Below are 17,430 nucleotides of genomic sequence, written 5' to 3' on the forward strand. Positions count from 1 at the left end.
ATTCTGATGATTAGTCAGTCTTAGAGTCTATTGGTCTATACACAAGTCAGCAAAGTTTTATGTAAAGGGCAAGATTGCAAGTATTTTCAACTTTGTGAGCCACAAAATCTCTATCACAACTACTCAACAATCTCTTACAGCTCAAAAGCAGCTATAGACAATATGTAAATGAATGTATAGGCTGTGTTCCAATAAAACTTTATTAACAACAATGGGCAGTGGGCCAGGTTGGGCCTGCGAGCCGTAGTTTGCCAACCCTTGGTCCATAGCAATGATTCTGTAAATAATTACATTCTAGTTCATGATATCAGTAATATTAACATTCTCTAATTAATATTCTCTAATTTTCTTCAGTTAGGTCTGTTGAGGAGATATATCCCTAAAAATAAAGACTGCTTTTAAAACTGTTTGCTATACTTTATTAATGAAATTTGCCTGAGATGTTAAGCAATAACAGTAACACGAGAAACAGCATAACTCATACAATAAATAATTTCAAGTATAGGTGTTAACTTTAAATTTTTAAAAATTTATCTTTAGAAAGACACATTCAAATAAGAAAGCAAAGAGAAATACTGATTTACCTATGGATTTTTTTACACTGAGAAGATAATCTTCTCTCATTTCATCAGATAATACAAGTATGCTGTTAGTGAGGACTTTCAGATGTTGAGGGACTAAATTCAATACATGCTCCAGCCAAGAATCTTCCATTGGGGCTACGTGGTCCGTATCAATTCCATGATGGATATAATAGTAATATCTCTACACAAAGGAGATGGAGAAACAGAGATGGGTTTAGTATGTAAGCATTTACCAAAAATAAAACTACTGAGCAAAATTAAAATAACAAAGTATTTACAAATCATATAAATTTATTTTGTTCAATTCATGTTGGCATTACTGGAGAGCTCCAAAAATTTAAAAACTTTCATGAAAATTAAAGCTCTTAATTTATAAATCCACTCTAAAACATAAAGTTACATTATCAAATATATGATGCACTAAATAGAACCCATGTGGAAGTAGAATTTTGTGTTCTATAAAGGTGTGAAAATCTGGTATGTTAGTTTTTGTCCTTTGCAATTATAAGCAGATTTTAAAAGCTATAACTGAATCAGTATCCCTATACAGTAATCTCAGAAATATTATACAACAAGATTTAGGAAATTTCCAACTGGCCTATTAATATTCCATACCATAATTTGTAGATGTTGTTAGATATGTGCACAAAAAATTTAAGACATGATAGTACTTCTCTAACAATGGACATTTAACTTCACAGTATTTTCACAAGTGTTAACATGTCATTTATTAGAAAAAAATTTAAACATTAAAATACTTTCAAATTGGAGTTCCTGCTATGGCACAGCAGATTAAGGATCTGGTGTTGCCACAGGTGCAGCATAGATCAAAGCTATGGCTTGGATTCAGTCCCTAGCCTGGGAACTTATATATACTGGGAGAGCCAAAAAACAAAAAATTAAAATTAAAAAATGCTTTCAAATTAGCAATGCTAAAGTCCTTGCTATTTATTTTTTTAAAAATATATATTTGGGGAGTTCCTATTATGGCTCAGCCGGTTACAAACCCAACTAGTATCCATGAGGATGCAGGTTTGGTCCCTGGCCTCATTCAGTGGGTTAAGGATATGGCGTTGCCGTGAGCTATGTTGTAGGTCTCAGACATGGTTCAGATCCTGCATTGCTGTGGCTGTAGTGAAGGCCAGAAGCTGCAGCTCCAATTAGACACCTTGCCCGAGAACTTCCATATGACATAGGTGCAGCCCTAAAAGCAATACATACACACATACATAAAAAAATTCTATATTTGAAATATTTGAAGAATTACTTTTTCTTAAGTTAATATATTTTGTAAGGTATATATTATAAAATTAAGACAATTTCTCCTAAAACAACAAAGACATGTAAGAGCTACACATGACTCTGGCTAGCTTTAACATAGGTACAGGTAGAGTGAGCATTTTCTGACTGTGGTCTTAGGTGACAAGAGGGAGAATGATTTCCTCCATTAATCCAATAGAGCAATTTTATACAACTTCATATTTGCTGCTACAACCACACAGTTCCCTAAGGAAGGAGCACAGAATAATCTCAAAAGTATAAAAGCATCTTCAAGTGCTTCCTTTACTTTGCATTATACTGACAAAAGAAATTGCTCATTACCAAGACGTCCTTCTCTATCACAGAAGAGGTCATTTTTGGAAGTGTGCTTTCATCAGAAGTAGCTGAGTCTAAGACAGCATCTTGTTGCCTAAAAAAATGATAAACACACTATTCAAATATGTATAAAGGGCAGTTAGAACATAAATCAATGGATATAAAAATATCAGATTGTCTTCCATAAAATCCTAAGGAAAAATGCATTGTTAAACATTTAAACAATAGTAAACAAATTTATTTGTTAACTTATTCCTCCCAGAATACTTCCTCTTTATTCACAGAAGTGATTTGAAGGATTTAATTCAAAGGGCACATCCTTTTTGATGGGCTTTATTCAATCTTCTTCACTGCTCTGAAATCAAGCTTTCTTTTTTTCTTGGATCTTATAAGAATATTCTTGAATTATTTGTAACGCATGTATGGTTATTTATAAATATGAGGTTTAAAAGAGCAGCGATGAGAAAGCCTTTAAATGTAGTTTTGCCAAAGATACAGATACATTCTTCAAAAGACCACTTCTTGGACTTCTAGAGACACATGTTAAACATTAGCAACAAGTGACATAGAAGCTCGTAGGCACCCATGTATTTATTACTGGCTATCTGTTCATATAATACTATTTTATTTATAGCTATAATTCAATTCAAAACCTCTACCAGACATGAGCCACGTTATGTGACTTTCTCTTGGGCTGCAATGTGTAGAAAGTCATAGATCACATCTTCAGAAAAATCCAGTTGTTCTGAGATAGTTTTAACCTCTTTATCAGTGAAGGTCTAGTGCTCTAGACACAACTTCATCTGGGATAGATACAAGTGAGTGATGCTGTGTAATAAAATACTTCTTCCCACTAACTGTCCAGTGAGTGGGAACTGGAGGGTTATGGAACATCTGTATGAGAGAGAATATGAAGTAGGTACCTCAGAATGGAACTTCTGAATTATTTCGTCTTTTGCAAATCCAGGCATCCAATATTTTGTGAACTTCGCACTTACTCTTTGGACCAGAGAAAACAGTTAAGGCCATGTTTCAGTTTATGTAAGTACCTAGTAGGTACTCAGGAAACATTTATCAAGTGAGGGAATAAGAGTATGAAGGGAGTGGTGGGAGATGTTCAAGATTTTCTGTGATTGGAAAGAGAAGGGTTAACTACAAAACCTATCTCCCTATTTTGGTGATTGCACAGTAGAAAGGTACAAATGACAGGAACATACCTCAGGAATCAGGATGTCTGGGTTCAGATTCAGCCACTGTAAAAGTATATGATCCTAATAACTGGGTTCTCGTTAATTTTTTTTAATGGCAGAAATGCTTATTTAATCTACCTGGCAAAACCCTGAGACTCAAACTTCATCCTCTGTGTGAATAACTCGGGCCTAGAAGGAAGCAGCAAGGTCAGGGTAGGTGAGGAGGAAGATGTCGGGGCCCGTCAGAGAGGCTGCAGAAGTTCTTGCAGCCAGAATGAAGATCCTTTCAGCTCTAAAACTCTACGATGACCATTTTGTGGCCACAGGCAAAGATGTTCTTCATTGGGAACAATAACAGAAGATTTTTATCAATCACTCGGTCAGACTCTAGATAGTTTCACATATGTTATCTCTAATTCTCACACTTATTGTTATGAGACAACGACATAATTATCCCTATTGCACAGATGAAGCAACAATGTCAGAAAGATTAAATGACTTTATCATGTCCTTAATTAATACTAAAACAAGGATTTGTCTATCCATATGTGCTTCCAAACTGCCGTGCTTTTTCAAACAAACAACATTCCATGCAGATACAAAACAATCAACGCTGGAGACACCTTACCTAGTTCAAGGGAAAATATGATGTACTTTGTCTTTCAAAAATGGAAGAATCATATTGATATTGTTCTCTATTAAATCATTACAGATTTTTGGTTCAAGGTGGTAACATAAACATCCCTTTTTTTCAAGCTTCCCTGTGAAAATAGTAATTAAGTGATTTTAACCCATGATTGTGAATCAACTAGTGGGTCATCAGCTGAGGAGATATTTCAACAAATTTTTGGAACATGAAAAAATGACAGGGAAGCTGAAACAGCTGAAAACACCACAGCCCATAACTCATGCAAGAAGTAAACCAATCTTCCCAGAAGACCTGTATGTATCTGCGATCTCACAGTCAGCAGGTACCAAGGGAGGAAAGGAGTAGGAAGGCTGAAAGCAAGGAAGTTCTCTGAATGACTTAATGCCAGCAAGTTAGACAACTTCAATGAAAAGAATACTTTCTCGAAAGACAAAAAAAGTGCCAAACATAACTCAAGAAGAAATAGAAACTATGAATAAAGCTTTATCAAGTAAACTAATTGAGTAAGTAATAATCTTTCCACAAAGAAAAGCTCAGGTCCAGATGGCCTCACTAATAAATTCTATCAAACACAAGGAAGAAATACTACCAATTCTACACAAATTCTTTCAGAAAACAGAGGAGGGAGAAACACTTCCCAACTCATTTTATGAGGCCAGTAGTGCCCCGATACTAAAGCCAGCCAAAGACATCCCAGGATTAGTACAGGGAATTATATCCAGTCTCTTGGGATAAACTATGGTGGAAGTTTACAAAAGAAAAATAATCTGGGAGTTCCCGTAGTGGCACAGTGGTTAACGAATCTGACTAGGAACCATGACGTTGCGGGTTCGGTCCCTGCCCTTGCTCAGTGGGTTGACGATCCGGCATTGCCCTGAGCTGTGGTGTAGGTTGCAGACGCGGCTCGGATCCCGCGTTGCTGTGGCTCTGGCGCAGGCCAGTGGCTACAGCTCTGGTTCTACCCCTAGCCTGGGAACCTCCACATGCCACGGGAGTGGCCCAAAGAAATAGCAAAAAGACAAAAAAAAAAAAAAAAAAAAAGAGAGAATCTGGAATGGATGGGTAATGGGATCCTACTGTACAGCACAAGGAAATTCATGTGATTGGGCCACTTCGTTGTACAACAGAGCTTGATGAAACACTGTAAATCAACTATACTTAGCTAATAATAGAAGAGAAAAAATGTATATATATGTATGACTGAGTCATTCTGCTGTACAGCAGAAATTGGCACAACATTGTAAATCAACTATACTCTAATAAAAAATTAGAAAAGTACAGACCCACATCATTCAGTAATATGGACTTGAAGATCCTTAAAAGTAACAAATCCAGCAACATATAGAAAGGATTATACATAATGACTAAATGGGAGGGATGCAAATTTTCTTTAACATTGCTAAAGTAACAATTTAGGAGTTCCCGTTGTGGCGCAGTGGTTAACAAATCCGACTAGGAACCATGAGGTTGTGGGTTCGATCCCTGGCCTTGCTCAGTGGGTTAAAGATCTGGCATTGCTGTGAGTTGTGGTGTAGGTTGCAGGCGCGGCTCCGCTTCCGCGTTGCTGTGTCTATGGCGTAGGCCGGCGGCTATGGCTCCAATTCGACCCCTAGCCTGGGAACCTCCATATGCTGCGGAAGCGGCTCAAGAAAAGGCAAAAAGACCAAAAAAAAAAAAAAAAAAAAAAAAGAATTTAGACTGAAAATAAATGAGTAAAATTCTAAAAAAAAAAAAAGAAAAAAGAAAATTTAAACATAATTTGCTTTAATTGAAAAGCAATTAATATAATATATCAAAAGAGGACAAAAATCAAATTATCTCAATGGACATCAAAAAAGCATTTAACAAAAATTCAGCATCCATTTATGATAAAACGTCTCATCAAACTAGGATAAGAAGGTAACTTCCTTAATCTAATAAAGAGTATTTAGAAAACCTACTACTAACATCCTACATAAATGTGAAAGACCCAATGCTTTTCCTCTAAGACTGGAAATTTCACTGTCAGCAATTCTACTCAGCAATGTACTGAAGGACCAAACAAGCGCAAAATGGAAAAAGAAATGAAAAGCATCTAAATTGAAATAAAAACATAAAACTATGCTTGCAGATAACATGACTGAAACATAGGAAATTTTAAGGAATCTTAGAATCCAGAACCTCCAGAACTAGTAAGCAAGTTTAGTAAGGTCTTAGGATATAAAATTAACAAGCAAAAACCGGTTGATTTTTCTATAACTGGTAAAGAGCAATCAGAAAATGAAATTAAATAATTTTACTTACCTCAAAAAGAAAAATGAAAATTTTTAAAGTCTAAAACTTGTACATTAAAAATATAAGGTGCTCCTAAGAGCAATTAAAAAAAATCTAAGTTAATGGAGAGAAATAACATGTTCATGGACTGAAGGGCTGAAATTATTTAAGTGGCAATTCTTTCAAAATTGAGCTATAGACTTAATGTATCACCTATTGCATCTCAGTAAGCGTTTTTCTTATGCAGAAACTGACACGCTAATCTTAAAATGTATATGGAAACACAAGACTTAGAATAGCCAAAACAATTTTGAAAAACAATAATAAATGTTGTGGACTTATATGCCCCAATTAAACTTTCTATAAAGCTACAGTGATCAAGATAACATAATTATTATGTAAATATAGATTATTATGTAAATATAGATCAATGGAACAGAAATAGAACACTATGTAGAGTGAAATGATTTTCTACAGAGATGCCAAGGTAGTTCAATGAGAACTGTCTTTGCAACAAATGACGGTGAATATTTGGATATCTATAGGCAAAAAAACAAGCCTCACACCACAGACATATCATTGACATAAATCATAAAACTCGAGCCAAGCTGAAATTTCTAAGAAAACATAGAGAAAGCATTTATGCTCTTGTGATAAGAAAAGGTTCTTAGACATGACTCCAAAAGCATGAACAATAAAAAAAGTTGATAAATTGTTTCATCGAAATTTAAAACTTTTGCTTTTCAAAAAAATACCATTAAGGAAATTGAAAAATCAGCCATAGAGTAGGAGGAAATATTTGCAAAAGATATTTATGATAAAGGACTTACATAGAAAATAAAGAACTCTTACAATGCAATAAGACAAAAAACAACCCAATAAAAGGGATGGGCAAAAGATTTAAATAGACACTTCCACTTCCACAAAGAAATTATGTGAACGCCAAACAACTACAAAAAAGATGCCCACGATTATTAGTCATTAGGGACATATAAATTAAAGCCATGATAAGATACAGCACACTGAATGGCTAGAAGAGCAAAAGACAATGTGGACAAGAATGTGGAAAAACCAGAAACTTGTCTATACATTGCTTGTGGGGATGTAAAATGGTACTATGATTTGAAAAACAGTTTAGGAATGTCTTAAAAATTTAAACATACACCTACTACACAACCCAGAATTTCTATAACTAGGTAACTACCAAGGAGAAATGAAAGCCTATGTCTACAAAAAGACGTGCATGCAAAGCTCACAGTAGCATCATTCATAATAGCCCTGGCCAAGAAACAATAAACAAGATGAATGGATTTCAAAAACATATATACTATATGATTCTGTTTATATCAAACTTTAGAAAAAATGAAGCCATAGAGACAGAAAGCAGATCAATGATTGCCTGGGGCACCCACAGTAGAGAGGATTAATTGAAATGGGCCTAGGAAATTTTGTGGATGACAGAAGTATTCTAAAACTAGATTTTGGTAAAGTTGTGCAACTGAAGAGATTTACTAAAATTCAGGAGTTCCCACCATGGCTCAGCAGTAATGAACGTGACTAGTATCCATGGGCTTGTGGGTTCAATTCCTGGCCTTGGTCAGTGGGTTAAGGATTTGGAGTGGCTGTGAGCTGTGGTGTAGGTCACAGACATGGGTCATTTCCCATGTTGCTGTGGCTGTGGTGTAGGCCGGTGGCTACAGCTCTGATTAGACCCCTAGCCTGGGTACTTCCATATGCTGCAGATGTAGCCCTAAAAAGACAAAAAAAAAAAAAAAAAAAAGATTAAAATTCATTCAATTGTACATTTAATGTGGATGGATTTAAAGCTATGTAAATTATCTCAATAAAGTTAGTTGTGTTTCTTAAAGCCTAGGTAGAAAGCTTTGAAAATAAAAAGCTAAAAAAAGAAAAAGGAAAAGACAAGCTGACAGTACACACACACACACACTGCAAAGTAATAACAAAGCAACATAGGCTTCTCATAAAAAATAATACATGTCTTCATGTGGCTGTAGATAATGACACTGCAGTGCATTACTGAAATCTGCTACGAGAGAACTTAAGCTTCTCTTTTTTTATTATTATTAAAGTATAGTTGATTTACCATCATGTGCCAATAGAATTTAAGGTTCTTAACAACAAAAAAGGTAAATGTGTGAGGTGATGGGTGTGTTAATTTGATGGTAGAAATCCTTTCACGATGTATATTAAATAATCACATTGTACCCTTTAAATATATTACAACTGTCAATAAAGCTGGATAAAATGGTTAATATTTTTCAATCTGATATCTTTCAGATTTAAAAGGAAAAAACTATTATCCTTTAACTTTGTAGCCAGCATAGTCATTAATTCAAGAGTAAGGGCAAAATAGTAGAGACTTTTAGTAGAGATGAAAGTCTCAAGTTTACTCTCCACACATCCTCACTGAAAGAACTACTTAGCGATGGAACTTCAGCAAAATAGAAAATGAACACAGAAGCGAAGAATGGAATGCAAAGAACAATTTTCTAGGAAATAGGAAAACATGTTAGTAAATCTATGTAAGTGTTAACTTAAAAAAAAGAGTATAAGGAATTTAAGGACCTAGTAGAACTAAAGTATTACAGAAGTATTGGAAGGAATAAATAATGATCATATGAAAAATGCAAAGGAAAGTTCAGAGCCAAGGTAAGCATCCCAAGGTCCTTTCATGTTACTCATGGGGAAGATAAATCAAATGAATTTTAAACTTTAAAAAATATAAATTACAATCTATGGCTATAAATGCAAGGCTAGCCACTAAAGGAATAAAAATATGTGTGACAGCGTTTAAGCCAACAAGAATAAAGGGAGAAGATATAAAATTTAATTCAACAGAAAGCATAAAAAAGAAAAAATAAATAAGCAAAGGCAACATATGGTAAATAGAAAACACAAAATAAATTGTTGGAAGTTAAGCCCACATGTGTAAAAATATCAACTATAAAAAGAGATTAAACATGCTATTGAAATATAAAAGGTCTGAGATTGAGTTTTAATTAGTCCATCCATGTTGTGTTTATTAAAGGCATAACTAAAAAGTGGCATAAATGGTTTAAAAAGAAACTTCTCTTTCTTATAGCACAGCAGCAAAGACAATCTGAAAAACTCCCCAGTTTCATTCTATAAATACTGGATAATATGTCTCAGAGCTCCTTTGAACACAAAGCTGAGCTTGCAAGAGAAAGGGGAAATACTCAGGAGAGAAAAAATGGAATGATAAGGCAGAGCAACAGCAAACCCCTCAAGCTACACCTGCCATTGTGGGGCAGAGCCTTGGCCTTTAAGGCCCAGTTAGGTCAGGACATGATTCTGCAGATCAGAGTGAAATGGAAAATTCAAATCCAAACGTGCATGAAGATGAAACCCAAGATGGGCTTTTATCTGCAACCACAGGAAGACCAAACATGACAGGCTCAGGAAAGTTGTGTCAAGATCATCTGTCCTGGCCAGAATACTGGGGAGAGAAAAAGTTGCTTCTAATGATTTGTAAACAGAGGCCTTCTCACCCATGGCTTGGGGTGTTGATTTTACAGTTTTGCAGTCTGGGAGTGTTTAATTAAAGAAAGTGACGGAAGTGAACCAAGCTGGTCATGTCTAGCAGTGCCTGGCCAAAGCAACTCAAATCCTCTTGCAGAGGCAAATACACAGATCTAACTGCACAGAATCTTCACAAATCAAGATGCGCATCTGGCCAGTAAGATATCATGTGGGCAGAGTAAAACGGGGCTTTGTGGGTGAGTGACTTACTGAATTCTGTTTACAGATGGCAGTGAGTGTGCCTTGGGAGTCACAACAAAAGAAAGAGACTACTGAGCAACTAGCACCACGCTGTGAAAAAAACAAGCAAAGAGGAACTGGCAACTTGCTTTTGCACTGCCTTCCATAAAGAGATCTGCAGCTCAGACTGGGCAAGCCCTGCCCTATTCACATGGCTGATCATTTCACCTTTCATACCCAAGAAAGCCCTTAATGCCAGGAAAGTGTTCACATTACCTGAGTAGACAAGATGGGGGTAAAACTGCCCCCAAGTGTTCTACCACTACCATGCCTACAACCAGCACTCCTAGACACTCCACTCTCAACCAATATCAAGTATTAACATTTGCACCTGATGGAAAAAATTTTCACGTATTGAGGTAGTGGAAAGTCATTCTGGCTTATAGATGATTTGGCTTGAACTTCATACTAACCAGAACTGTCTTGAAAGGCATGTCTTATGGCCTTTCAAACATACATTATACATCTGTTTTAACCATTAAAGGAAATACTGCCTTTAAAAATCTAAATGGAGTAACTGTGGTTCAGGCATTTGAAATGGAGCCAGGGGGCCATTGTCGATGTGGTTTCAGATGTGTTACAGTATCCCTGAGAACCTGAATTTTCTGAACTGCACCAGCATCCAGGACACCACCAGGTGAGCTCAAAACAGTATTCGTCAGCAGCTGCTAGCTTCTATCTTATGGTCTTAAGTCTCCCCTTGTAACTATCCAACCATTTTGGACCCCAATTAATCCTTATTTAACAAGCACACTTCCTCTCACCAGAATCAATTATAATCCTTGATAAACAACTCCTTTTTTTTTTTTTTTTTGTCTTTTTGCTATTTCTTGGGCTGCTCCCGTGGCATATGGAGACTCCCAGGCTAGGGATGGAATCGGAACTGTAGCCACCGGCCTACACCAGAGCCACAGCAACTCGGGATCCGAGCCGCGTTTGCAACCTACACCACAGCTCAAGGCAACGCTGGATCCTTAACCCGCTGAGCAAGGCCAGGGATTGAACCCGCAACCTCATGGTTCCTGTCGGATTTGTCAACCACTGAGCCATGACGGGAACTCCAACAACTCTTGAAACTAACTGTTAACCTTGCCTTTAGAGCCTCCCCCATTTTGTAGTTCAGTGGAACACAATTCAAGTGCTTCTTTAACCTGTCTCCCCCAGACTATAGCCTTTAGTTTGGCTCAAATAAAACTCTTTCCTATTCCTACGATAGATTTTTTTTCTTTTTAGGACCACACTCATGGCATGTTGAAGTTTCTGGGCTAGGGATCGACTCAGAGCTGTAGCTCCTGGCCTACACCACAGCCACAGCAACATTGGATTCAAGTTGCATCTATGACCTATGTATGCCACAGCTCACAGCAACACCAGATCCTTAAGCCACTGAGCGAGACTAGGGATCAAATCCACATCCTCATGGATACTAGTCAAGTTCTTAACCCACTCAGCCACAACAAGAACTCCTATTAGAGATATTTTTATTATTTCCATCAACATACCTTTTCAGCTCATGATATTTAAAAGTGAGACACCTTAATAGAGTTAAACTCAATTTTTCATTTATTTATACCCTGACTTCATTCCAACAAGGCTTTCAGGTATCCTTAAAGGTATGTAGAATTCTTATGCTTTTAGATTAAAAGTTCCAGCAAGGGTAACACACACTGGTTAGCATATAAAACTTACATAATAACATTAACAAGAGTGCTTCTAAAGTTCTCTCGTCCTTTATGTGGAGATTTGCTCTTTGTTTTGGAAGTAGAAGGTCCAGCTTGACTCTCATCAGTTTGATCGGCTAATTTGCCCTTTTTTCCAAAGTATTGTATGTATTCAGCTGGAATTTTAAGAAAGCAAAACTAAGTCATCTAATAAATGAGCTAAACGATTTATGTGGTTAGAATAAAATGCTAAAGCACTTTTTAAGAAAAAAAAAAACCCTACTTTCCTTTAAGTTCTCAAGTAACAATAAGCATAATTTACTTTCTTTCACTATCAGGAAGTTAAACTACTCTTGTTTTATCTCATCATAATAAAAACTTTCATTTCAAGAATGTTCATTATTTTACATTTTGATTAATATGCTACTAAACTCAAATTTTCAATTACATTTGCATAGAACCTTCTCAAAATGAATAAAAATTATTATAAAAACAGAATATATAACTATTTCAGAAAATTTAAAGAACCATGATGAAAAACTCAATATTTAATGTGACCAATTTGATAACTCAAAATAAAATATATTAATATGACTAATTTAGAAGTAATGTTTACAACATATTAAAATCCCTTTTAGAAAAAACTTTAGGAGTTCCCATCATGGCTCAGTGGTTAACGAATCTGACCAGGAACCATGAGGTTGCAGGTTCGATCCCTGGCCTTGCTCAGTGGGTTAAGGATCCGGCGTTGCTGTGAGCTGTGGTGTAGGCTGCAGACGCAGCTCAGATCCCAAGTTGCTGTTGGCTCTGCCGTAGGCTGGCAGCTACAGCTCCGATTAGACCCCTAAGCCTGGGAACCTCCATATGCCGCGGGAGCGGCCCAAGAAATGGCAAAAAGACAAAAAAAAAAAAAAAAAAAAAAAAAAAAGGAAGAAGAAAAAACTTTAGTCTTTGATGCAGAGGAAAATTTGAACACAATAAATCAAAATTTTATTATAAACATCTCAATTCCTAAAATATCAGTTTTTATAGCATTTACAATAGCCTGAAATTATGAACTAGACTAAATTATTTTCTGAGAGGAAAAATATTTGGGGTAAATTTTTCTACTCAACATAAAGATTTCAATGTTATAATTTCACTACTCAAACTAAATGTTACATGAATTTTTCTAAGTCTAAGTTGGTATATTAAAGTTCTTACCATAAGACTGTTCATTTTTAATACTAAACTGCTCTGGAATATCATCATCCTGCTTTACATTCAGATGGAATGATGGAGCTGTCTGCTGCCACTGGGGCTTCGTACTCACCTGAAATATGAAATTGAAATATCATTAACCAAACAAGATCAGGAAAAAAAGCTTTTTTCATAAAATGCATGAGAATGTCTAAACACAGACATTTTCTCAAACAAATTAGGACATTTGGAAAGAAGGCACAAACACCCAATATTAAATCTTATTCAAGTCTGCGAATGGCATTGTGTGTAGACATTTGGGAGGCATTACCAAAAGCTCTGTTGCTGTTTGATGTGGGAGCCCGTTACCTGACACTGGAGTGTTGGTTGCAGAGAGTTTACTCACCCCCAGACACTGGCAAGTGATTTGCATGCTTTCTATTTTAACAAGGGGCACTCTTGGCTGGGCTCCAATGCTATTAAGTTCCCCTTATTCCAGTTCCAAAGGATTTTCCTGTTCTCAGGCTTCAGCAGCTCAAGATTACCCTTGAAACTCACAAATTCATTCCATCATTTAAAGCAGGGATCATAAATTCTTATACTTACATGATTTGGGCAGGAGTCATAGAAGAGGGAGGAAGGCTAGTGATGATAGCTACTTGGCACTCAGCTTCAGTGCTAAGAAACAGAGGATGCTGGGGACTTTGGCTGATGGGAGAAACCCCATGTCTCCTCAAAAGGTAAAAACTAATTAGCTCAAGCCAATTATTTCAATACCAAAACAGAGACCCACTGTTGCTAGAACCTATGGCCCTTCAATAAACCCGGATGAGTGGAATTTAAGGTAAAATGTACATATTTTTAAACACTGACAATTGGATCTGTGTCTTTCTTTCATGTCAAGAACAACTTGATCGCCCATGCTTGTAATGGCTTCCAGTTTTACTCTCCGCAATCTTTTACTCCTACATTCAAAATAAACTACTTGCACACAAGTGCTTTTATTCAGGCTCTTCTTTCACAGGAAAGCAAGCTAAGTCAATTAATAAGTTCATGCTTTTCCATCTGGCTGCCTGCTTTTCCATTTTTTCACATTCATCTTGCTCCATTAAGGAGATTTGTGAGAGAGCTATGAGCAAGGTGTACACTAAGGGTGGGAGCCACTAGCACTGGGTCACCCTCGATTTCAACAAGGATCAGCACCAGAAGCAAAAGGCCCTGTAATGAAAATAACTCTAGGTCTTAACTGAGGCTTGAAAATTTTTCCTTTTTCATATTCTTTTCCACTATGGTTTATTACAGAATAGTGGATATAGTTACTTGTGTTTTTTGGTTTTGTTTGTTTGTTTTTGTCTTTAGGGCCACCCCTGTGGCTTCCAAGCTAGGGGCTGAAGTGGAGCTGCAGCTGTCAGCTTACGCCATAGCCATAGTAATGCAGGATCCAGGCCATAACTGTGACCTACACCACAGCTCACAGCAACGCCAGATCCTTAACCCACTGAGTGAGACTGGGGATCAAACCTACATTCTCACGGATACTAGCCGAGTTCTTAAGCTGCTGAGCCACAACACGAATTCCAGTTCCCTGTGTTATACAGTAGGACATTGTTGTTTATATATTTATAAACATTGTTGATATATTTATAAACATTGTTGTTTATATGCATAAATATATAAACAATGTATATATACTTACACATTATAGTTTGTCTCTACTAATCCCAAATTCTTAATTTATTCCCCCCACCCCCTTTCCTCTCTGGTAGCCAAAAGTTTGTTTTCTGTGACTGTGAGTCTGTTTCTGGGCTTGTAAATAATTTTATTTGTATCATTTTTTAGATTCCACAATTAAGCAGTAAGATATTTGTCTTTCTCTTTCTGACTTACTTCACTTAGTATGATAATCTCTAGGTCCATCCATGTTGCCTCAAATGGCCTTAGTTTATTATTTTTTATGGCTAAAGTGTATTCCATTGTGTGTGTGGACATTTTCTTTATCTGTTCATCTGTTGATGGACATTCAGGTTGCTTCCAAGTCTTGGCTATTGTAAATAGTACTGCAGTGGATGTAGAGGTGTATCTATCTTTTCAAATTAGAGTTTTATCTGCTTATATGCCCAGGAGTGGCACTGCTGGATCATATGGAAACACGTATTTTTAGTTTTTTTTTTTTTAGCATCTTAGTCTTTATTTTTTAATTTAATTTTATTGGAGTATAATTGATTTATAATGTTGTATTTGTTTCAGGTGTATACCAAAGTGAATCAATCACACAAATATATCAATTCATATTTTTAGGTGGTTTTTTTTGTTTGTTTGTTTTGTCTTTTGTCTCTTTTTTTTTTTAGGGCCGCACCTGTGGCATATGGAGGTTCCCAGGCTAGGGGTCGAATTAGAGCTGTAGCTGCCAGCCTATGCCACAGTCACAGCAACACAAGATCTAAGCCACGTCTGCGACCTACACCACAGCTCACGGCAATGCCAGATCCTTAACCCACTGAGCAAGGCCAGGGATTGAACCTGCAACCTCTTGGTTCCTAGTCGGATTCATTTCTGCTGCACCATGGCAGGAACTCCCATTTTTAGTTTTTTGAGGAAGCTCCATCCTGTCTTCCATAGTGGCTGCACCAGTTTACGGTCTGACCAACAGCATAGGAGGGTTCTCTTTTCTCCACTATTAATGGAGAAATGATTTGTGGACTTTTTAATAATGGCCATTCTGACCAATGTGAAGTGGTACCTCTCAATTGATTTTTTAATCTCTTAAAAATATGCTCACCCTTAAAACATATAAAGCTCAAAGAATGCTGAAAAATATAATATATGGCCAAATATGAACATAAAACCAGGTTTAAATCAGTCAACCAAACATTTTAGTGAAAACACAACTAAATGATATCTTTGGGATGGAGCAAAAGCAGTTCTGAGAGGGAAGTTCATAGTATACAGGCCCTCCTCAAAACACAAGAAAAATTTCAAATAAACAACCTAACCTACCACCTGAAAGAATTAGAAGAAGAAAAACAAACAAAACCCAAAGTCAGCAGAAGGAAGGAAATCATAAAGATCAGAGAGAGAATAAATAAAACTGAGATTTAAAAAAATAGAAAAAATCAATTAAACAAAGAGCTGGTTCTTTGAAAAGGTAAAAAATGCCTGATTTCTGGCTAGGCTCACAGAGAAGAAAAGAGAGAGGACCCAAATAAACAAAATAAGAAACAAAACAGGAAAAATAACAACTGAAACTGCAGAAATAAAAAAAAAATTTAAGAGAATACTATGGGCAATTATATCCCAACAAACTGGACAACCTCAAAGAAATAGACAACTTCTCGAAAGATACAGCTAACCAAAACATAATTAAGAAGAAATAGATAATTTCAACATACTGACCACTGGAAGTGTAATAAAAATAAACAAACAAACAAAAAAACCTTCCTACAAATGGAAGTCCAGGACCAGATGGCTTCATTGGGCAATTCTAGCAAATATACAAAGAAGAACTTATACTGATCTTTCTCAACTCTTAGAAAAGAATGAAGAGGAGGGAACACTCCTAAGGTCATTCTATGAAACCACTATCACCAATACCAAAACCAAAGACACTATAAGAAAGAAAATCATAGGCCATTACATTTGATGAATATAGATGCAAATATTCTCAACAAAATATTAGCAAACAAAATGCTACTACACATAAAAAACGTTCTGCTTATGTTCTCTTCTAGGAGTTTTATAGTGTGTCATGTCTCACGTTTAAGTCTTTAAAGCCATTTTGAGAATATTTTTGTGTATGATGTGAGGATGTGTTCTAACTTCATTGATTTACACGCAGCTGTTGAACTTGTCCAATACCATTTGCTAAAAAGAATATCTTTTCTCCATTGTATATTCTTATCTCTTTTGTTGAAGATTAATTGACTGTAGGTGTGTAGGTTTATTTCTGGGCTCTCTATTCTGTTCCATTGATCCATATGTCTGTTTTTGTGCGAGTACCATGCTGTTCTGATTACTGTAGCTTTGTAGTATTGGCTGAAGTCTGGGAGGGTTCTGCCTCCTGCTTTGTTCCTTAGGAAAAACCTCAGGATTTCTTTGGCAATTCTGGGTCTTTCATGGCTCCATATAAATTTTAGGATTATAAGCAAAACATTCTCTGATATAAATCATACAAGCGCTTTCTAAGGTCAGTCTCCCAAGGCAATAGAAATAAAAGCAAAAATATAAAAATGGGACCTAATCAAATTTATAATTTTTTGCACAGCAAAGGAAATCATAGACAAAACAAACAGCTCATACAGCTCAACAAAGCCCCCCTCAAACAACCATTTTAAAAATGGGCAGAATAGTTATTTCTTTAAATAGACATTTCTCAAAAGAAGACATGCATATGGCTAACAGGCACATGAAAAGACTCTCAATATTGCTAGAGAAATGAAAATTTAACAAATTTTCCTCACACCTCACACAAGTCAAAATGGCCAACATTAAAAGGTCCATAAGTAACAAATGCTAGAGAG

General features: G+C 36.2%; 1 protein-coding gene across 11 annotated transcripts in view; it reads right to left on the reverse strand.

Moving 5' to 3' along the window:
* Positions 1-17,430, reverse strand: part of DNAH7 (dynein axonemal heavy chain 7) — a 262,758-nt gene that overhangs the window by 224,434 nt on the left and 20,894 nt on the right. For 8 of the 11 annotated variants that reach the window (XR_014830006.1, XM_085000229.1, XM_085000225.1 and 5 more), the window contains 4 exons: positions 12,938-13,046; positions 11,763-11,910; positions 2,187-2,274; positions 585-765 (listed from right to left, as the gene is read on the reverse strand). Coding sequence is in view for 10 of the 11 variants with exons in the window: in XM_085000229.1 (XP_084856355.1) it covers positions 585-765; positions 2,187-2,274; positions 11,763-11,910; positions 12,938-13,046 (526 nt within the window). In the remaining variant the exon portion in view is untranslated. Of the gene's footprint in view, positions 1-584; positions 766-2,186; positions 2,275-3,998; positions 4,115-11,762; positions 11,911-12,937; positions 13,047-17,430 lie in introns of those variants that run through there. The other 3 variants (XM_085000233.1, XM_085000232.1, XM_085000234.1) reach the window with 2 other exon arrangements.

The sequence above is a fragment of the Sus scrofa genome, chromosome 15 (assembly GCF_054392235.1).
Source record: "Sus scrofa isolate SSC_HxYL_T2T_F1_AM1 chromosome 15, Sscrofa_HxYL_maternal_Yorkshire_Landrace_v2.0, whole genome shotgun sequence".
Lineage (NCBI taxonomy): Eukaryota > Metazoa > Chordata > Mammalia > Artiodactyla > Suidae > Sus > Sus scrofa.